Raw genomic sequence first — 17,807 nt, 5'->3', positions numbered from 1 at the left:
GACAACAGTAATGAATTAGTTTTAGAAAATCATGAGAAATAAATTACACACTACCGCATCTCAAGGTACTTTTAAGAGCAAAAAATTACTAAAATGACTTGGATGATAAAACCCTAGTTATGTTGTATTTTGATCAATATAATTTTTTAACTATAAAATTACTCTGGGATGTGTAGATCGTTTGAAAACAATCTCACTAGATGGTTCTTTTCACTTCTAAATTGGTTGATCTCTATTTTTCTATCCACTGACATTAGCTTCAAAATGTGTGTTAAGATTCTGAAAAGATAACTGTCTAAACAACAGACTCACAATTATTGAAATAAATCTTGATAAAGAAAATGCAGTACAGCACTCCCAATTGCTTCACTGAAGCTGAAATGTTGAAGGGAGCCCTCTGAAGGTCACCTACCCTTTACCATCTTATGCAAAACATACTGGAACAATAACTTTCAAAAGAATTTCATTTCCAAATTGCTCCCTGTATTTATTATATTGGTATACTATAATTTACAAATTTATTGTATAGACTAAAGTGTTAGCTTAATATAAAATTTATTTTTATAATTTTATACATATATATATTTTTTTTTTATAAAATCATTCCATTCTACACCCATATCATCTCTGTACTAATAAATATATAATGTAAATCAACTTGATTCACCCAAGTACAGAATTAAGAAATATTTTACCTTATTTCTGTTGTTTTTCTACAAGAGTACTTTAGTGGGATCCCGCATCATCAGTTGTATGTGAAAACCCTTTTGTATAATTACATATTAAACTACCAACAAAAGTTTATTTTAAAAAATATATATAATGGTATACACATTTATTCACACAACCTTGAAGTATATAAATTTTCAATTTTTGACAGCTACGATTCACAGACCACTCAACACAATATGGCACCTTAAGATCATGTACAACTTAGCACTATAAAATACCTAGCATATAAAAAACAATCACTAATACACAGCTCACAAAAAAAAAATTGGAAAATATATCATACTTATATCAAATAAGTTTTACACACAACAGTGGAAATCAACAAAAACATGAAAGCCAAATAGACAAATTATGCATGGGAAGTGCAAGCTCACTAATCTTAAACAATAAAATATTGATTGGGTGCCTCAGTTTGATAGAGAAACTGATGAAAGAGAGCATTCATCACATAAAAAATATCAAGTTGGTAGAGTTTTGCTACAATATTGATTTCTGGGAATTAATGCTGGGAGATTAAGGAGCATTTTCTAATACAAGTGGTTGTTAGGGGTGCTGCAAAGTTGCTGTTGTTCATCAGTTAACATATTAGAATAAGATTCACACTATCTTTAGACAAATAATGTATAAGGAGATATAAAATTTCCATGAAATATGTTCACCAAACAGGAAAACAGGACAATGTCATTGTTTTTCTTTCACTGGTTTTTGCTACTGCTGTGATGTTAATAGTACTGTTAGTAGTGTTAATGGAAATTAGCCAAACACTAAATACAATGAAGTGTTGGAATATATAACTGTGGATACATATCTGAGTTTATGTGGAACCAACATAAATGAAACAATTTATTTCTACAAATATGTCGGAACAGCAGAGCAATCAATACCCACATAATAAAGATGTGTTAACAATCATTCTACATAACACATATATGTTACATAAAAATATTTAGACATAATCATACACATTTTGAAAACATAAATTTCTGAATATAATAGGTAAGATCTGAAAATTAAATTAAATAATTAGTTGAAATAAATAAATAATTTACTCATAATTAAAAACAGGAAATTAAACTTCTATTCTTTATTCATACAATTTGAAAAGTTACACAATCAGAAACATACATCTGATTAAGCCCTATTTCATAAATCTATTTAACTAACTATTACAGCGGTGTAATTTAAATATTAAATAAAATCAGTTAACATTATATCAGTTATACAGTAATAACAAAACACATTAATCAACAAGGAAAACACTAATTATATTTTTTATAATTATCAGAAAAAGTGGATAAGATGAAAGAAGCTTACAGCATGAGAATCACCAACATCCAAATAGTTACATCACAAAATTACTATTTTACAACTATAGTTCAACACACAAGAGCTTAAAAATGTATTACTAACTATTAAAATTAGTTTCTACAGCACAGTTATTTCTCACTAAACAGACAAAAGAAAATTACAAAAGCACATTGACAATACTAGATATCAAAACAAAAACTACCAGATCATAAAATAAGAAAAGAAACATAACAAGTGCTTTACAGTAGTAGTTTTATTAATAAGGTGGATGAGAACATCAAGGAATTCATTTACATAATCTTCATCTTTCAAAAGTATACAGATAAACTAGAATACAGGGATAACCATCCCGACAAATTAAATGAGCTTTAGATTTGTTAAGCAATTAATAAAATAATATCCTTCGCAAATATTAAAGTAGAATTAGGCGGAGCTCTAAAAACTTACAAAGTTAAAAAATCTTTCCAACATAACTGTTATATTTAAGCAAGGGTAACACCATGAACTAAATTAAAGATCAGATCGTAGGTTTAGACACTATATACCTTCGGTTTCAACAAAAATTCATGCAGTAATAAGATTTACTTCCTCTAAGCACAGCTAGAAGTAATGCATACATTTTTTTTATAATAAAAAGGTTAAACTTACTCAAGGCATAAACAACATTATTATCTCACTGCACCTCATTTCTTTCGCCGACAAAAGTTTGTTTTAGTTACAAAGAGTAATATATCCAAAAATTAATTGAATACTACAATCAATAACGATAATTACAAAATAAAATCGGCACAGATTGCAGGGACATAAAAGCCGCCCCTCCCACAACCAACTGCAAATAGCAGTAGGCACAAAATGCAGATGCAAATGACTTTAGTACCAGACAGCAACACAAGAACGACTTGATCATGCGTTAGTTAAAAGTCAACATATTACGTGAAGCACGAGAGCTCATTATATATGCGGCAAATATAATGAAATCATGATGGCAGTAGTAATCAAATTGAAGACTACTTCAGAAGTTGTTTATGGGTTAATTCACCGATTATTCGTGAAATATCCATAATTACACTATACGATTTTATTAATTTTCATATCAGTCAATATGAAAATGAATCAGTTAGGAAAAAATTATATGCTAAGCTAATGTGTAAGATGATAAATCGAAATAAATTAGTCTCATACCGGCTGAACTATTCCAAAAATCTTAAAAAAAGGACGGTAGTGTATTATTATTAGTAGTACTGGTCATCAGGGGCAAAAATGTAACAGAACATGATAATTAAAAAATAAAAACCACATTTATAATCGTTTTAAAGTACATTCAGCTTATTATAAATTACACAAACAAACTCTCTACCAGCTCGACTGCATTCTTGAACTGGCAGAAAAAATATTAGTGCGGTACATCGCATTGTAATTAAATTACACATATAATAACACCATTGTTTAAAATATTAACTTACTAACATACAATATTAAATTATTTTAAAGTTGGCTTGCCTTGTGTGTTCAGTTTCTATTTTACAAAATTCTGATTTAGGTTGTAATTTCAGTACTCCCCAAAAGTGGACGTTTGCTCTGCTGTCTTGTTTTTGACATTAATTTAACAAATTCTTTCTCTTGCAACTAGAGTAGTGTACTAGACTACTTTGTTTAGTATTTCATATACTAAACAAACCGATCAGTCAGTCACTACATTTTTACCATGTTTAGGGTTCGAAAAATTCTCAATTTGAATTTTGCAACTCGTATTTTTTTACCTTCCTAACTCTTTAACGTCAATATTCCGTCAAAGGTTTTTTTACATCAACTAAAATTCTCTATTTTGAAAGCAAAAACTATAGAATAACTTTATCTGCATCTGAGCTAGTTTTTGATCTGTGTTCTGAAGCTTCTTCAGAGATTGCATAATTAATAATAATTTTAAAATATAATGTTTTGTAGTTTTAAAATTTGGTTCTGTTTGTCATTAAAAATGTCTAGTTGTTAATATTTGTGGCTCGTTTGGATAAGGTGGTTTGTGAAAATGGGAGTTCACTAGTGAAAGTGTTTTAATCCTTGTGTTACTGTACCATGTGTGGAACCCATTCTTGCCAAACAGGTTTGTATATCCTTCCTTTTTTCCTGCCTCTGGGAATTACCGTCAGGTATTACTTCAGAGGAAGAATGAGGATTATATATATATATATATATGAGTGTAGTTTTACACAGTCTCAGGTCGACCATTTCTGAGATGTGTGGTTAATTGAAACCGAACCACCAAAGAACACCGGTATCCACGATCTAGTATTCATAGCCGCATAATAGTAAGTAACTGCCTTAACTAGGATTTGAACGCTGGAACTCTCGACTTCCAAATCAGCAAACTTGCGAAGACGCATTCACTACCAGACCAACCTGGTGGGTTAGGTTTGTATATCCAGCTAAATCAAATTTGTTGAATTATTTTTGAGAATGTTTGGAATAATATGGATGATAATATGTGGATTGTTTGTTTCGGGGTTCTACGTGCAATTTTAAAACCTTTACTATGCCATACTCTTGTGTGGTGTAATTCAGTAAATGATCTCAAGCACTATCTTGGCTGAGGTCAGCTTAGTAGAATGAGTAGTTGACAGTTGACGACAATAAACTGAGTCTTATTTTGGGGTTTATTGTGCCGTGGAAACCATCTGTGCTATATAGTCACAGTGAAAAATCTGCCATTTGCATTTGGGCTTGTCAGATTAACCCATGACATTCAGTAATAGCCCAGTACACTCTTCAGATAACTACGTCGTAATGGTTCGTCACATTACTCTTGATCATGAAATAGATGTATGCAACACTGCGTTGTAGATTTAGACTTCTGTGCAAAACTGGCGTGGTATTTTAAGCAATAGTGTTACTTAAAATTGAAGAACCTTTAAAGTTTCAAAAATCTATAACTTCTGACAGAATTTTAATTAATTCTTTTTTCTTTGCTGTTCTTTTTACTTGACGGCAACTCTATACTCTTATCACAACTTTGTAATTTTCATGTATATAGAGGAGTAAGTTTTACATAAGTAATGATAATTATTAAATAAATTATTCTACTGATAATAGAAGAACCACTACTCTCATCTGGCAGTAGGGCTCACACTTCCATGTGTGATTATCTGAAGAATGACGGCGCTGTTTAAAGTAGTAGAAGAATTTTGTTAAACTTTTAAAGGGTATACAAACAAATAAATAAAAATAAGTTTTTTTTTTTAATTTGACTCAAAAGAAATTTAATGTATTAATTTTTGTGAGTACTGAGCTCTTCATTTCGCACACAATTTTGCTCAGGATTAGACATTTTGCTACGAATATCTACTAAAACAAGTTTTCACGATTTTGTAGGACAACGGTCCAGAATGAGTCCGCTAGGCAATTACTTGTATACGGATTTGAATACTTGATCATGAATACGTGCATTCTTGGGTGGTTGGGTTCCGATTAATCACATACCTCAGGAATGGTCGACCTGAGACAAGACTACACTTCAATTTGTTCATACATATCATCTTCTGAAGTAATACCTTACGGTGGTTCCGGAGGCTAAACAGAAAAAGAGAGTATGAGTTCGCTGGAACGATTGTTTGAAGCTGTAGATAATAACTCAGAGTTACTCTGATTAAAGCTATTACCTTACGTTAATGCGTGTAGTTTTCAAATATACATACTTAATCTAGGCATTTAACTTTAAAAAGGGATTTAATTATTTTATTTTACTTAGTTTAGTCTGAATAAGTTATTATTACTGATGTTATGTGGTTAAAGATTTTAATCTTTCTAAAAATTCATTTTATTATTTATTTTCCTTTGCAAGTATACGATTTGGTATTCCTCTGGTGTTCAATAAATTGCTGGTACTTTGTTAATTCGTCACACTTAATACAATGGCTTATTCATGTGGACTAAAGAAACACATCACAAGCTAACGAGTTGGTGAATAATTTAATCTAGTAGGCGCTGCGCGATGTCTGACTGTGGGAAGTGCTTGTCAAATGGAAGTATTTACCATATGATGTTTTTAATTTATTGTTACACTTCCTTGTTTTTGTTTGTTAATGTATACTTTAAAACAATATTAAATTAACCTGTGTAAATATTGATGGTTTGATATTGTTTTTAGCCTTTTTCATTTTGTAATCGGTTTCTCGTAGTTAAAAATAAGATTAACATGGAGACATCAGAACTTACTGTTGCCGAATTAAAGCAAGAAATTGAAAGCTTGAATAGAAAATTAGACCAGGCTAGTAGTGAAAAAGTTCAATCAGCACAGTATGGGCTCGTGCTGTTAGAAGAAAAAGAAGCTCTTCTTCTGAAATGTGATGAACTTGAAAATTTATATGAAAATACCAGGCATGAACTGGACATTACTCAGCAGGTCAGTACTCGAACGAATGTTTAAAATTGACTGTTCCCCTCAACATTTGATTTGTTTATGTGTATAGCTAATATTTAAATGCACTGTTATTTATGTTTGCCAAGCTATTGCCATAAAAAAAAATACCAAATTTATTTAAAAATATGTAATTACTGTTTTGCAAAGAACTTAAAATGCAAGTTTCAATGTATTTAAAAACGACGTTTTAACATTTCTTTATTACAGTTATTTTGTTGATGACAGTTGTTACCTGCTTTTTAATTATATTTTGATTTTTGTCCATGGTTGATAATGCTCATTAATCATAGGATTTTAGAAAAGTTGATATTGCTTATTAACCACCAGTTTCCCTTTCTGATATCTTTAGTAAATTAAAGTGTTCAATGACTTATAAAACAGTTTTAAGATTCTTAAAATTAAGTTATCTTTATTTTAGAAATTCGGATTTCAGTCTTTTATTTGTGAATTTTTCCAACTTTTTGCTCCTCAAGAAGTGTGACTAATGCTTCATTTATTTTAATAAAAAATATATTAAATTTTAGTTAATATTTTATTATTTATTGGGTTAAGGAACATTGAGGAAATTTGTTCTGTTTGAACTTTCATGTATTTAATTTATGGGGAAGAATGTTCCTTTAGCAAGCCTGAATCTGTTTGTGTGGTTATTTAATTTCATGAAGAAAAGCAATTTTTCTTGCAAAATATTATGCTTTGTAAAAAGGTAAAGTTATTGATAATCAAAAAATTACAACTATACCCAAACTAGGTAATAATTTCCTGTCTTACTGAGATTTGTGAGCCGGTTTGACATTTGCTTTGTGATGGGTATGTTGAAACTATACTCTGGTTGTGAAGTAGCTTGTCTTATTGTACAATTTCTCTGTACATGTCATCCATTCTCATTATCCAACCTATTTGGTTATCATTCTTTTTCTGTTTGGGTTGTGTGAGGTAAATTTAGATCCTGTTAAGGGCAGACTTCTTGAAGACTTGTGAAGCTTATGCATTCTTAGTTTGATCTAGTAGGGGGCTGCTGCATGTGGAAGTGTCCAAATATTCTTGTTTCCTCTTTGATGACTGAATATTAAGCCACCAGCTGATAGGGACTGTAACTCCTATTAGTTATAGTCAGGTTTTCTAGTTCCTTCTAAGATGCAAATATCTGGGTTTTTAAAAATAAATAAAGGTAATGCTAAAAAATCAGTATTTTTCTTCAGATACATAAGTATACCTGATATCTTTGTGTTTGACAGTAATTGTAGGTTTACTGGCAGTTCATCAATGATAATTTTTTATAAGTAATTTAAAAAAAAGTTGAATATAATAAACTTTTTATATTCTTTAACTATTATGAGTTTTTTGAGAAAATGGTAATTTGGTGAAAATCCCTAAATTGACACCTTGACAGAAATTTAAAAACTGTTAAATGGAGTTGTTTCTCAATGGAGTTATCTTGAATGGACTAGTGCAAGCTTATGATATTGAGTGATTAGTAGATGAACAAAAATAATTCAAATTATATTTACATAACTTGTACCCAATATCTGTTATGCTTTAAATTTTAGTGTTACCATTTTTTTAATTGAATTTATTATTTGATTGAAATAGTTGCTTTATTTCTGTTAAGTTTTATTTAATATGTGGTTAAAAGTATTTTGTAGATCTTCCTTGTCTTTTGTGAGGTAATATTAAATTTCGTAAACTGTAAAATTGTAAATAATAATAAGAAGTAATGCACGAATGCACCAATAATAGCAAATATAGAAAATGCTGTTCATTTCTTACAGTAAATATAAAACTATTAACAATATGACTGGTCAATAAAAATATGCTGTTCTGTTCATAAAAATTTAAATAGTAACAAAATAACTGTCTGTTTAAATATTTTAAACAGACAGTGATCTCTTACAAACTATGTTTACTGGATTCATGTAGTGACTTCTTTTTTACTAAGTAGAGTAATGTAAGGACAGTTTCCATAATATTTTTTTAGAATAAAATTAAAATAATCACATTATTACCGAGTTATTCATAGTCCAGATTTAAGCAACACTTTTTATAATTCAAGCGCTTCACAGCAAATAATTCAATGATTGATACACTGCTGCTGATTTTTGTAAAAATTCTAATCATTAATTTCTCTTTTATATCTCTAGACATATCTGAACATTTTGGCATTTAAAATACGTTTTTCATTTTAATTTAGGCTGAGCAGTTACTTGATCAACTTGCAATTTTTTCATACTTTGATTTACAGTAGTAGGTATGGTTAGGATCAGGAAAACATGCTTTCTAAATGTTAGAAAGCAGATTTGGAAAGCAGGTGACCTGTGCAAGATCAAAATCCATGCCATTTTATCAGTACTCTAGTCAATTAGCAAGCAGTTTTGTGAAGGCAATGTGTTCAGATGCTAATCCATTCTGTAGAGAAAGGTTAAATTCTGTTGAGAGCTTAGGATTAAGGTTAAGGTTAGAGTTTTGTGGAAAGATTAATAAATCATAAACTAACCTTAATAGTTGGACTCTGGAGTCAGCCGTTGAACTGACTGATGGTGCTCTTCATTAGATATATCTGAACAGTTTGGCATTTAAAATAGGTTTTTTATTTTAATCTAAGGTAATTCTGAGCAATTACTTGATTATCACACGGCTACATATGACTTAATAGCCCAGAAAATTTAGTGTAGTCTCTCTCTGTAGCGGCTATATTTCTTTTTAAACATAAATTTGACCAAGTGTCATTTGAAGTGGTGTTAATTATGCCATACCTTGGTAATTTATTCCTAACCTCTTTCCACAAAAGTCTAACCTTAACACTATAACTATAATCTCCCTACATAGAACAGATTAACATCTCAACAATATCTTGATTAACTAGAGTACAGATAATGCAGCATGGATTATCCTTGCTTGGGTCACCCAAGCAAGACCAGCTTTCTGACATTAAGATCTTGTTGTGTTTTCCTGATCCTAAGCATATATACTATGGTATATTAAAGTTTGAACAAAATTTAAGTTGATCAAGTATTTGATCAGAATTACTTAATATAGTTACCCATTTTTGATAGGAACATTTATTTTGTTGATGTAGTTTTTCTATATAAATTATTATTTATTTTTGTTAGGTAATATTGCCATTGGCCCTGAAAACAATCAAATAGAAACATATCTTGTTTATACATCAACACAAGAACAATATTTAGAAATCACAAGAAAAAAATATTTCAGGACTTGCAATCAAATGAGTGGTTGTATGGCTGATGTGTAAGTGTAATTCTCCACTGTTTGAAATTTTATTAGTACATAAAAAAAAGAGTCTTCATTCATATGGGTTTCCAGTAATTACTTTAGGGTAATACTGTGATTGGAGTGATATAACTATGAGGTTTTACTTAAAAGTTCATGAAATATAAATGTAACTTGTGAATTTGTTTTATACATATGGGGTGCTACAGATCTCTACAGCTGTCTGGAGTTCTACTCTTCTCTTGTTTTTGTGACATTGAAATGTCATGTTTGTGTTGTTTTGTAATTTTACAGTTAACTTATTAAATAGTTATGGAAGCATTTGGTAAGCATGGTTTATCTTAATCCAAGAGATAAAATTGAATAAAGTGTTTTAAAAATGAAAAAACAATCAGTTAATGATTGTGAATATTTTGGTCAAAACATCATAGTCTGAAAACTCGCGTTGAAATTTAGCACAAGTGCATGAAGCCGTATAATAATTTTTAATGTTATTTATTTATTTTTTATAGACTAATTTGAGACTTGAGCAGTTACCTCATATTCAGGTCATTTGTTCTATAATGATGATTTCTAGATCTGTACTTTGGAACTTCTTTTTTATGTATGTGCAAAATATTTAAGTTGTGGATTTATGTAAATTTGTTACTTTTTTCTGCAGTGTAGTTGCCAAATGTTGACCGCATTTTTATTAATTGTTTTATGTGTTTATTCAATGGTTGTTATAAACCAAACCTATTTGTCAATGTAAAAACTTGTAGAGTTAAGGTATTTGTAAAAGTATTTGTTAAGGAGTTTGTATTTCATGGACCCACCGAGTTGGTCTAGTGGTGAACGCATTTTTGCAAATCAGCTGATTTCGAAGTCGAGAGTTCCAATCAAGTCCTAGTAAAGGCAGTTACTTTTATATGGATTTGAATACTAGATCGTGTATACCAGTGTTCCTTGGTAGTTGAGTTTCAATTAACCACACATCTCAGAAATGGTTGATCTGACACCGTACAAGCCTGCACTTCACCTAGATTCATACATATCATCCTCATTTATTCTCTGTAGAAGTACCTAACGGTGATTTCCAGAGAATAAACAGGAAAAAAGTTTGTATTTCTTGGGTAGTTTGGTGAGCGTATTCCTTGGGTGTTGGTTTGTTTTTTCTTGCTTTGTGAGAAGCTATATGCTCGATTTGTGATTTTTTTTTAAATTGTCATTTATAATTGCTTATTAGAGGATTTGTTTTTGTAATTATCCTAAAAACTGTCCTACATTTGGTGTCTGTATCAATGATGTTTAATTGGCTTAATTTTTTTTTTTTTGAACGGGTTATAAAATAAATTTATTAGAAAATAAAGTTTTAAACATTTTCCTTGTAAGGTCAGTAGGAAAACTTATAAGGAATAATAGAAATTGTATTTTGTATTGAATAATATGGGACGTTTTCCATTTTATATTTTTTAAACGGTCTTTTTACAGGTCCTTTTACAATTTTAAATTTATTAAACTTTATTTTTATTTTTTTCTGTCATATGAACATTAAACATCTTGTATAAATTACTTTTATAGAATGTGTTTTTAAAATAGTTAAATCCTAATACAGTACTATATATATCTTTCTTAAGATAAATTTTTATATTAGTCTATCTTCTTCATGGAGAATGGAGTAGTGCATGATGCTCAGTGCAGTTAGTGGTGAGAATTGTTTAGTTTTATCGTATTATTAAAAATTCTCACTGACCTCTGTTGCAGAGTGTTAGTGTGTCTGCTCTTCAGGAAGCTTCTGGGTTTTTCAAATTGTAGTCAAGTTTTGACATTTTCCCACATGACATATTCTCACATTACTAATGTTAATTGTACGTGACTGATACCTTTAGATGATAACATGGAAAGAACTACATAATATATACTAAGATGAATTTGATGGTCATGTTGTAGATTTTTTACTATCTAACATTACTTCTAATTTTATGCAGGCTGTTAATCTGCATAGCATTTTAAAAACTGTTCTGCTAGATTTGAAGTTCTGTTTGTCTCAATTGGAAGTAAGTTGACACTGACATTCGTGCATCTAAATGACAATCAAATCAAAATATTTTAAAATAACTACATGGAGCTACTATTCACATAAAAAACGTATCAGTGTGGAAAGTTTGGATTTTGTATTGGAGTTGTTTGTGAATCTTATTACATATGTAATACATGTTCACTCAAGTAGAAATTAGTTATATTTTACATAATGACCCTATCTATTGATATAGAAAAACTAGAAGATTATTTATTTCAATTATGAAATAAAAAAAAACCCTGTGAAGAAATAAAAGAATGTAGTGATTTATTAAGCAGTGAATAATGCTTAGTTTTGGAATATAATAGATTATTCTTCCTTGGGTTATTTTATATTGGAGATACAGATTTTTATGAAATTTGGCACAGAGACACAATGTACATGGGGGAATTTATTGGTAAACATTTAGAATCAATATCTCCAGGAGATGGGAAAGATAGTGTGTTTCAGGTTAATTTTATCAAACCCACCGGGTTGGTCCAGTGGTGAACACGTCTTCCCAAATCAGCTGATTTGAAAGTCTAGAGTTCCAGCATTCAAGTCCTAGTAAAGCCAGTTATTTTTATACGGATTTGAATACTAGGTCGTGGATACCGGTGTTATTTGGTGGTTGGGTTTCAATTAACCACACATCTCAGGAATGGTTGAACTGAGAATGTACAAGACTACACTTCATTTACACTCATACATATCATCCTCATTTATCCTCTGAAGTATATTATCTAAACGGTAGTTACCGGAGGCTAAACAGGAAAAAGAAGAAGGTTAATTTTATAAAAACATGGAAACATTTTTTTTATTAAGCGTATGTACATGTTTATCTTACCATAAAAAAAAAAATTGCCCTATATTCTGCCCTTCCCCAAAAATTGAAAAAGGTATCTTTTTTTTATTTATTGCATATTTTTTTATCAAATTTGTTTAATGTCTTTCTAAGTAAAAAATAGCAGTAGTGCAAGTGACCCAACACAAAAGTACTTTGGGGGCAAATAAATTTTTTTGAACTTTAAATAATAATAATATTAAAATAGAATTTCATCATAATTCACCTCCACCAAATTATAACCAAGAAATTTGGCAGACGCCTCAATCCATTATCTAGGGGTCAGTTTCTCAGGACAGTACTGGAACTTTTCACTGTCTGACAGCAAAGGGCATTCATGATAGATGAACTAAACTGGGCCGCAGGAACAATGAGTGCCAAAAAGAGTCCAAGGCAGACAAGATCCCGAGGTCACTGGTGAAGACACTGATACAAAGGCAACCGTGGATGGTGGAGGTGGTAAATCAAGTGCTGGCAACATGCAGCTTCTTGAACAGAAGCCAGGAACGGAAGAGTTAGAATGGGCTAAGTATAGGCCAGTCTGCCTAATGAACACGATGGGAAAACTGTACAAGAGACTGATTGCTGAACGAATATGGACAGAACTGGAGGCTGATGGTGGTTTTTCTCCTGATCAGTATGGCCTCATCAGGGCATGATTCACCATCGACATGGTCAAATAGGTAATTGGATGGGCTTGAGACCAAGCTGGAAGTTTATGGAGAAGAAGAAAGATCCCCTGGTCATCCTCCTGGACAATAAGAGTGCCTTTAACAGTGTACCATGGAGGGTGATCATGAGAACCTTGAGAGAGCGCAGAATCAGTGATTACTTGCTTGCGATGGTGAACAACTACTTGCACAACTGATCCCTGACGATACAGACAGAGGAAATTTTTTTATTTAAATTTTTTATATGTATAGAACGACTATGATAGGTTAAGTCATTGTGTACCTTTTTAGCCATGTTAGTCATGATAAAATTTAAGACAATTGCAAAACAGTAACAGCCATCAATGGTGCAAGCAAGTAAGTGAACTTAAGCTACAATTGGCACATAAGACATGTCTGTAGTTATTTGATCTACCTAAAGATACTTAGGACGTTTGTGATTGGAAGCATGGTGAAGGACGTCTTGATCTCATATATGAGTGTGAATATATACAATCATTGGTCAACAAAGTGCTACCATGAATGATTAAGCTAAGTTAAAGTATATTTGTAGTCCAGTAGATAATAGTTTTAAGTTCTAGGCTAAAGCAGCGGACTGTAAAAACGTGTAACAACGTGTTTCAACATGTAGCTTGAAAGTTGTTTTGATTTACTGCTTCTGGAACTGATGGATTCTGTAAGTGATCAGATATGGAAGCAGATATATGACACAAGGTTAACCATGCTGGGGCTGGAGGACTTGCGGGTAATCGAGACTGGAAAATTCCCATAGAAATATGACAGAAGAAAAAACGGGCAAGGAAGCGTTGGAAGTATATTGACAGAAAAAACAGAATGCAAAAAATTAAGGCATCTGGGGGTGAATCATGGTTGCTGTGCAGGACCATGGGGGCAGCCCTGATGCCTGGACGCTCTGGCTCTCCCACACTGTGGGGAGTGGGAGGGTTGGAACTATCCGAGGATGGCATTAGGGATCCTCAAGGTTTGAGAGGGCCGCGGGGAGAGCAAAGGATGTGCAAAATGCACATCTGAAGCTGGTTAGAATAGGAACAGGAAGGGTAGTTCTCCAGCGGACAGGTCTGCTGACTGTCCACAAGGGAGGTCAGCATTCCTCAATGAAGCTAGAGAGACCGCGACGAGATGTGTTTTGCCCACAGGACCTGGCAAGACAGGAGGACAATCAACTGCCATGACACTGCGACATCACTGTGCATACCCTAACGGCGGAGGCCAGTGATGTTGGGGGTGTTTAACAAGATTGAAAAAAAAAGTCTTGATAATAAAAACAAAAGAAAAAAGGTTGAACATGAAATAATAAGTTGGTGGTCACAATATTCTTTTCAAGATTAATGACAAATCAGTGTTTTATTGTAAATCTTTTATGTGCATAAGGCGTATTTAACTGAAAAAATTATGATTATAAAGAAAAAAAAAATCTTTAAATATGTAAATTCATAATGAATTGACTTAATATGGTATGTAATAAGATGTCTTCCTAATTTTGCACAGTTCATTCTTATTTAGAAATAAAGGTAGCTTTTTTGTAGAATAAGATGTATGTATTCATAAAATTTAATTGTCTTACACTTATTGTTGAGCAGCAAGACAATTTGTATTTTAAGACTTTAATTTCTTTTTTTTTATGGTAATTTCATTATAGGAAAAGTTGAGGGTGATAATCTTTCCCCAATTTATGGATATTTAATAGATTTAGTCACATTTGAATTATCTTAAAAAGTTTAACAAAAAAGTTTGAAAATTTTGTGCATAAATGGTTTTTTTGGAGGGTTAGCCAGTTATTACAAAAAAATATTTAAAACATAGAAAAATTTCTATTCCTATTACAATGATATTTGCAAATAATGTAATGGTGAAAAATAGTATTCCTTCACTGATCTTCAGACATTGCATTACTAAAAATATTTGTGTATACAGACAGGGATTTGTAAACAACTCACTACATTTCTAAAATTATAAAAAATTACAGCTGCTAGTGTTGATGTCTGAATTTTAAAAAAATTAACCCAATCTTGACAGATTGCTGCTAGGAGACATCTTTACATTTACTGTTTCTCTTTAATTTTCTAGGGTTAAATTTGGCAAACATCTTTTTTATAGAAAACCAGTCATAAGTAATAATTACATGGGATCCTCACTGCATTCACACTAATAGGAAATGATTTATTTTTAATGGATAAAATTTTGCTGTTTTGATTTTGACCCATTTCGGCTGAAGATATTTTGACATTACATTGGCTGAAGAAAAATTAGGTTTATGTATTTTGTTGTTTATTTTAGTTAATTTTTTAATTGATAATTAATATGTTAATAATAAATTGGTTAATACCAATGATAATGTAGGTATTACACTTTGGAAAAAAATTTTTTTTTACAGGCTCTTGCAAAGTTTCAAACTACCCATAAAGTAACAACAAAGTCTGGAATAGAACAAGAAGAATCACTATTATCAGAATCAGCTGCTCGTGAGACATCACTGAATTCTACTATTATAGAGCTTGAAAATGATCAGAAGTTGGTAAGTTTTAGCTCTTATTGTATTCTTCACTTCAGAACTACATATGTTCACTTAATGGAAAATTGATTTTATTTAAAGATGCTGGGCTTAACTAGTTTGCCATATTGAAATGTGAATTAATAGTGGAAGTGGACATTTTGAATAGTTAATGTAATCTTATCATTGCATGATTAAAAGATTAAAAAATATAGTAAATAATTTGTTTTTGTTGTAAAATTATTTTAAGATAAGAAGAACTACCTTTTAATTTACAATTTTTGGTGCAAGATTTTCAGAATTTTATTGTTTGGTTTTCAACAAAAATTGACTTTTAATTATTTTTTTCTTATTGCTTTAATTACATTAATTTTCTCAGAATTAAATTCTCTTCAAATCTTATAGTTTTATTTGATTATTAGCAAATTAATAAAGTTAATTTGAGCCATACCTAAAAAAAAAACAACATACTTTTTCCACTCCAATTCTTTGGACTTTATAACAGTTTTCTCAGAAATTACTGATGATACAGTTCTTGGACCAATTTTTCCCCCAATTTTTCATTCAAGATTGCATGTAAAAATACTTCTAATTTTGCTTAAAAATTTGTATCTGTGAAGTTTTTATACATCATTATTTGGCCTGTAGAGTAAAAATCTTAACATAATCTTTTGCGAGCTGTATCTTGAGAACTAAGTGTTTTCAGACTTATGTTTATTTTAATTTTTTATTTTGATAAGAGTAAAACTGTATAAAGTTTCCAGAATCTTTCTGTTCACCTGTATGTATAAATATGTATTTAAATTTATTAAAGAAAACGAAAGGAAAATTGAAATAATTATCTGGGGTGGATTTGCTTGTTCTTTGATGTGCAGTAATATGTATAATTATTTTTATACTTAATACATTTTAAAACAATTATCATAGTGAAATTGGATTTTAAATTTACATTTTTACTTGTAAATGTGTTTACATTTATAAATGTATTTAAAGTGGTTTTATATTTAAGAAGTGAATTTGGTCATTACAAATAAAGAGAATTAGGTACATTATACTGTTTTATTTTCATTATCACAGTTTTGCTACTTCATGGAGTTAAATAAATAAAGTTCCCTAGGCCAATTGTATATTAAAATATGTCAAAGAAAGAAATTTCTAATGGAAGAATTTTTTTAGAAATCACAATCACTCGAAACAAAAGATTTATTTACTCTGACATACTCCAGGAACATTGTATTCTTGTTGTGTTAGATCTATTTACTGCTACAGTGTCAAATGTAATCTAGAAGTTAGTGATTAGGCTACGTTTGCTGGATTACTCAAGAAGTGGAAGTCCATCAATAATGAGAGAAAAGATTCTTAACATTTCTTCTCGTATATTTATAATTGCCTAATTCAATATGCCCTCAAATGATGTCCTCTGGGCACCTAGGCAAACTCATTTGTATTTAGCTCTAGTTCCAGTACGCGTGCACTCTGCTGGAGTGGTCTGTTATATTCTCGGTACTTGTGGGACCAAAATTTCAAGTCCACTAATAAATTCAATGATTGTTGGTGGTCCATCTGAAAAAACCACCATTCCTTGTCTAGTGAAAAGGCGTCGGTCAGTTTTTTGACGAGAATAATAATCGTGCGGAAGATATTGCACTAAATTCTAAAGCATCAAATCTAAAATACAGAAACATTCATTTTGTTGTTCTTTGTAATAATAATAATAATAATAATAAGGCTGGCTCTCTCCAAAAGGTCTTGAAGTTCCCATGGGATTCGTCTTTCAGAAAACTCTGTCGACAGGAAGTAGTTTTTTGTTGATTTCAGTTAGGCCATACCAGAGTTACACATGGCTATCTAATGTCAAAAGTAAATGCACCAATATGCATATGATGCAGCTGTTGCTGACTGTGCGCCACATCCTTGTGGAATAGCATTTGTTATGCAGCTGTTTGTCGTAAATTTAAATTGCCCAGGAACATTTGTCAAATCCTGGGCAATGATAAAAAAGTTTTGGACTGATTGTTTTTATTTCTTAGAACTATTAGTATTTTACATACATTTTAATA

General features: G+C 30.9%; 2 protein-coding genes across 2 annotated transcripts in view; one reads left to right on the top strand and one right to left on the bottom strand.

Annotated features, from left to right (window-relative positions):
• Positions 1-2,916, bottom strand: part of Dg (Dystroglycan) — an 81,354-nt gene extending 78,438 nt beyond the window's left edge. Inside the window, exon 1 of the mRNA XM_075359823.1 lies at positions 2,689-2,916. The gene's annotated coding sequence lies outside the window, so the exon portion shown is untranslated. The remainder of the gene's footprint in view (positions 1-2,688) is intronic.
• Positions 2,917-6,001: 3,085 nt separating this feature from the next.
• The window catches only part of BicD (Microtubule-associated protein Bicaudal D), a 58,196-nt gene continuing 46,390 nt past the window's right edge, over positions 6,002-17,807 (top strand). Inside the window, exons 1-2 of the mRNA XM_075359822.1 lie at positions 6,002-6,436; positions 15,631-15,771. Of these exons, the coding sequence (XP_075215937.1) occupies positions 6,230-6,436; positions 15,631-15,771 (348 nt within the window). The 5' untranslated portion in view covers positions 6,002-6,229. The remainder of the gene's footprint in view (positions 6,437-15,630; positions 15,772-17,807) is intronic.

The sequence above is a fragment of the Lycorma delicatula genome, chromosome 3 (genome assembly GCF_047948215.1).
Source record: "Lycorma delicatula isolate Av1 chromosome 3, ASM4794821v1, whole genome shotgun sequence".
Classification (NCBI taxonomy): domain Eukaryota; kingdom Metazoa; phylum Arthropoda; class Insecta; order Hemiptera; family Fulgoridae; genus Lycorma; species Lycorma delicatula.
Note: the sequence above shows the minus strand (reverse complement) of the source record. Positions and strands in the feature narration are given on the sequence as shown.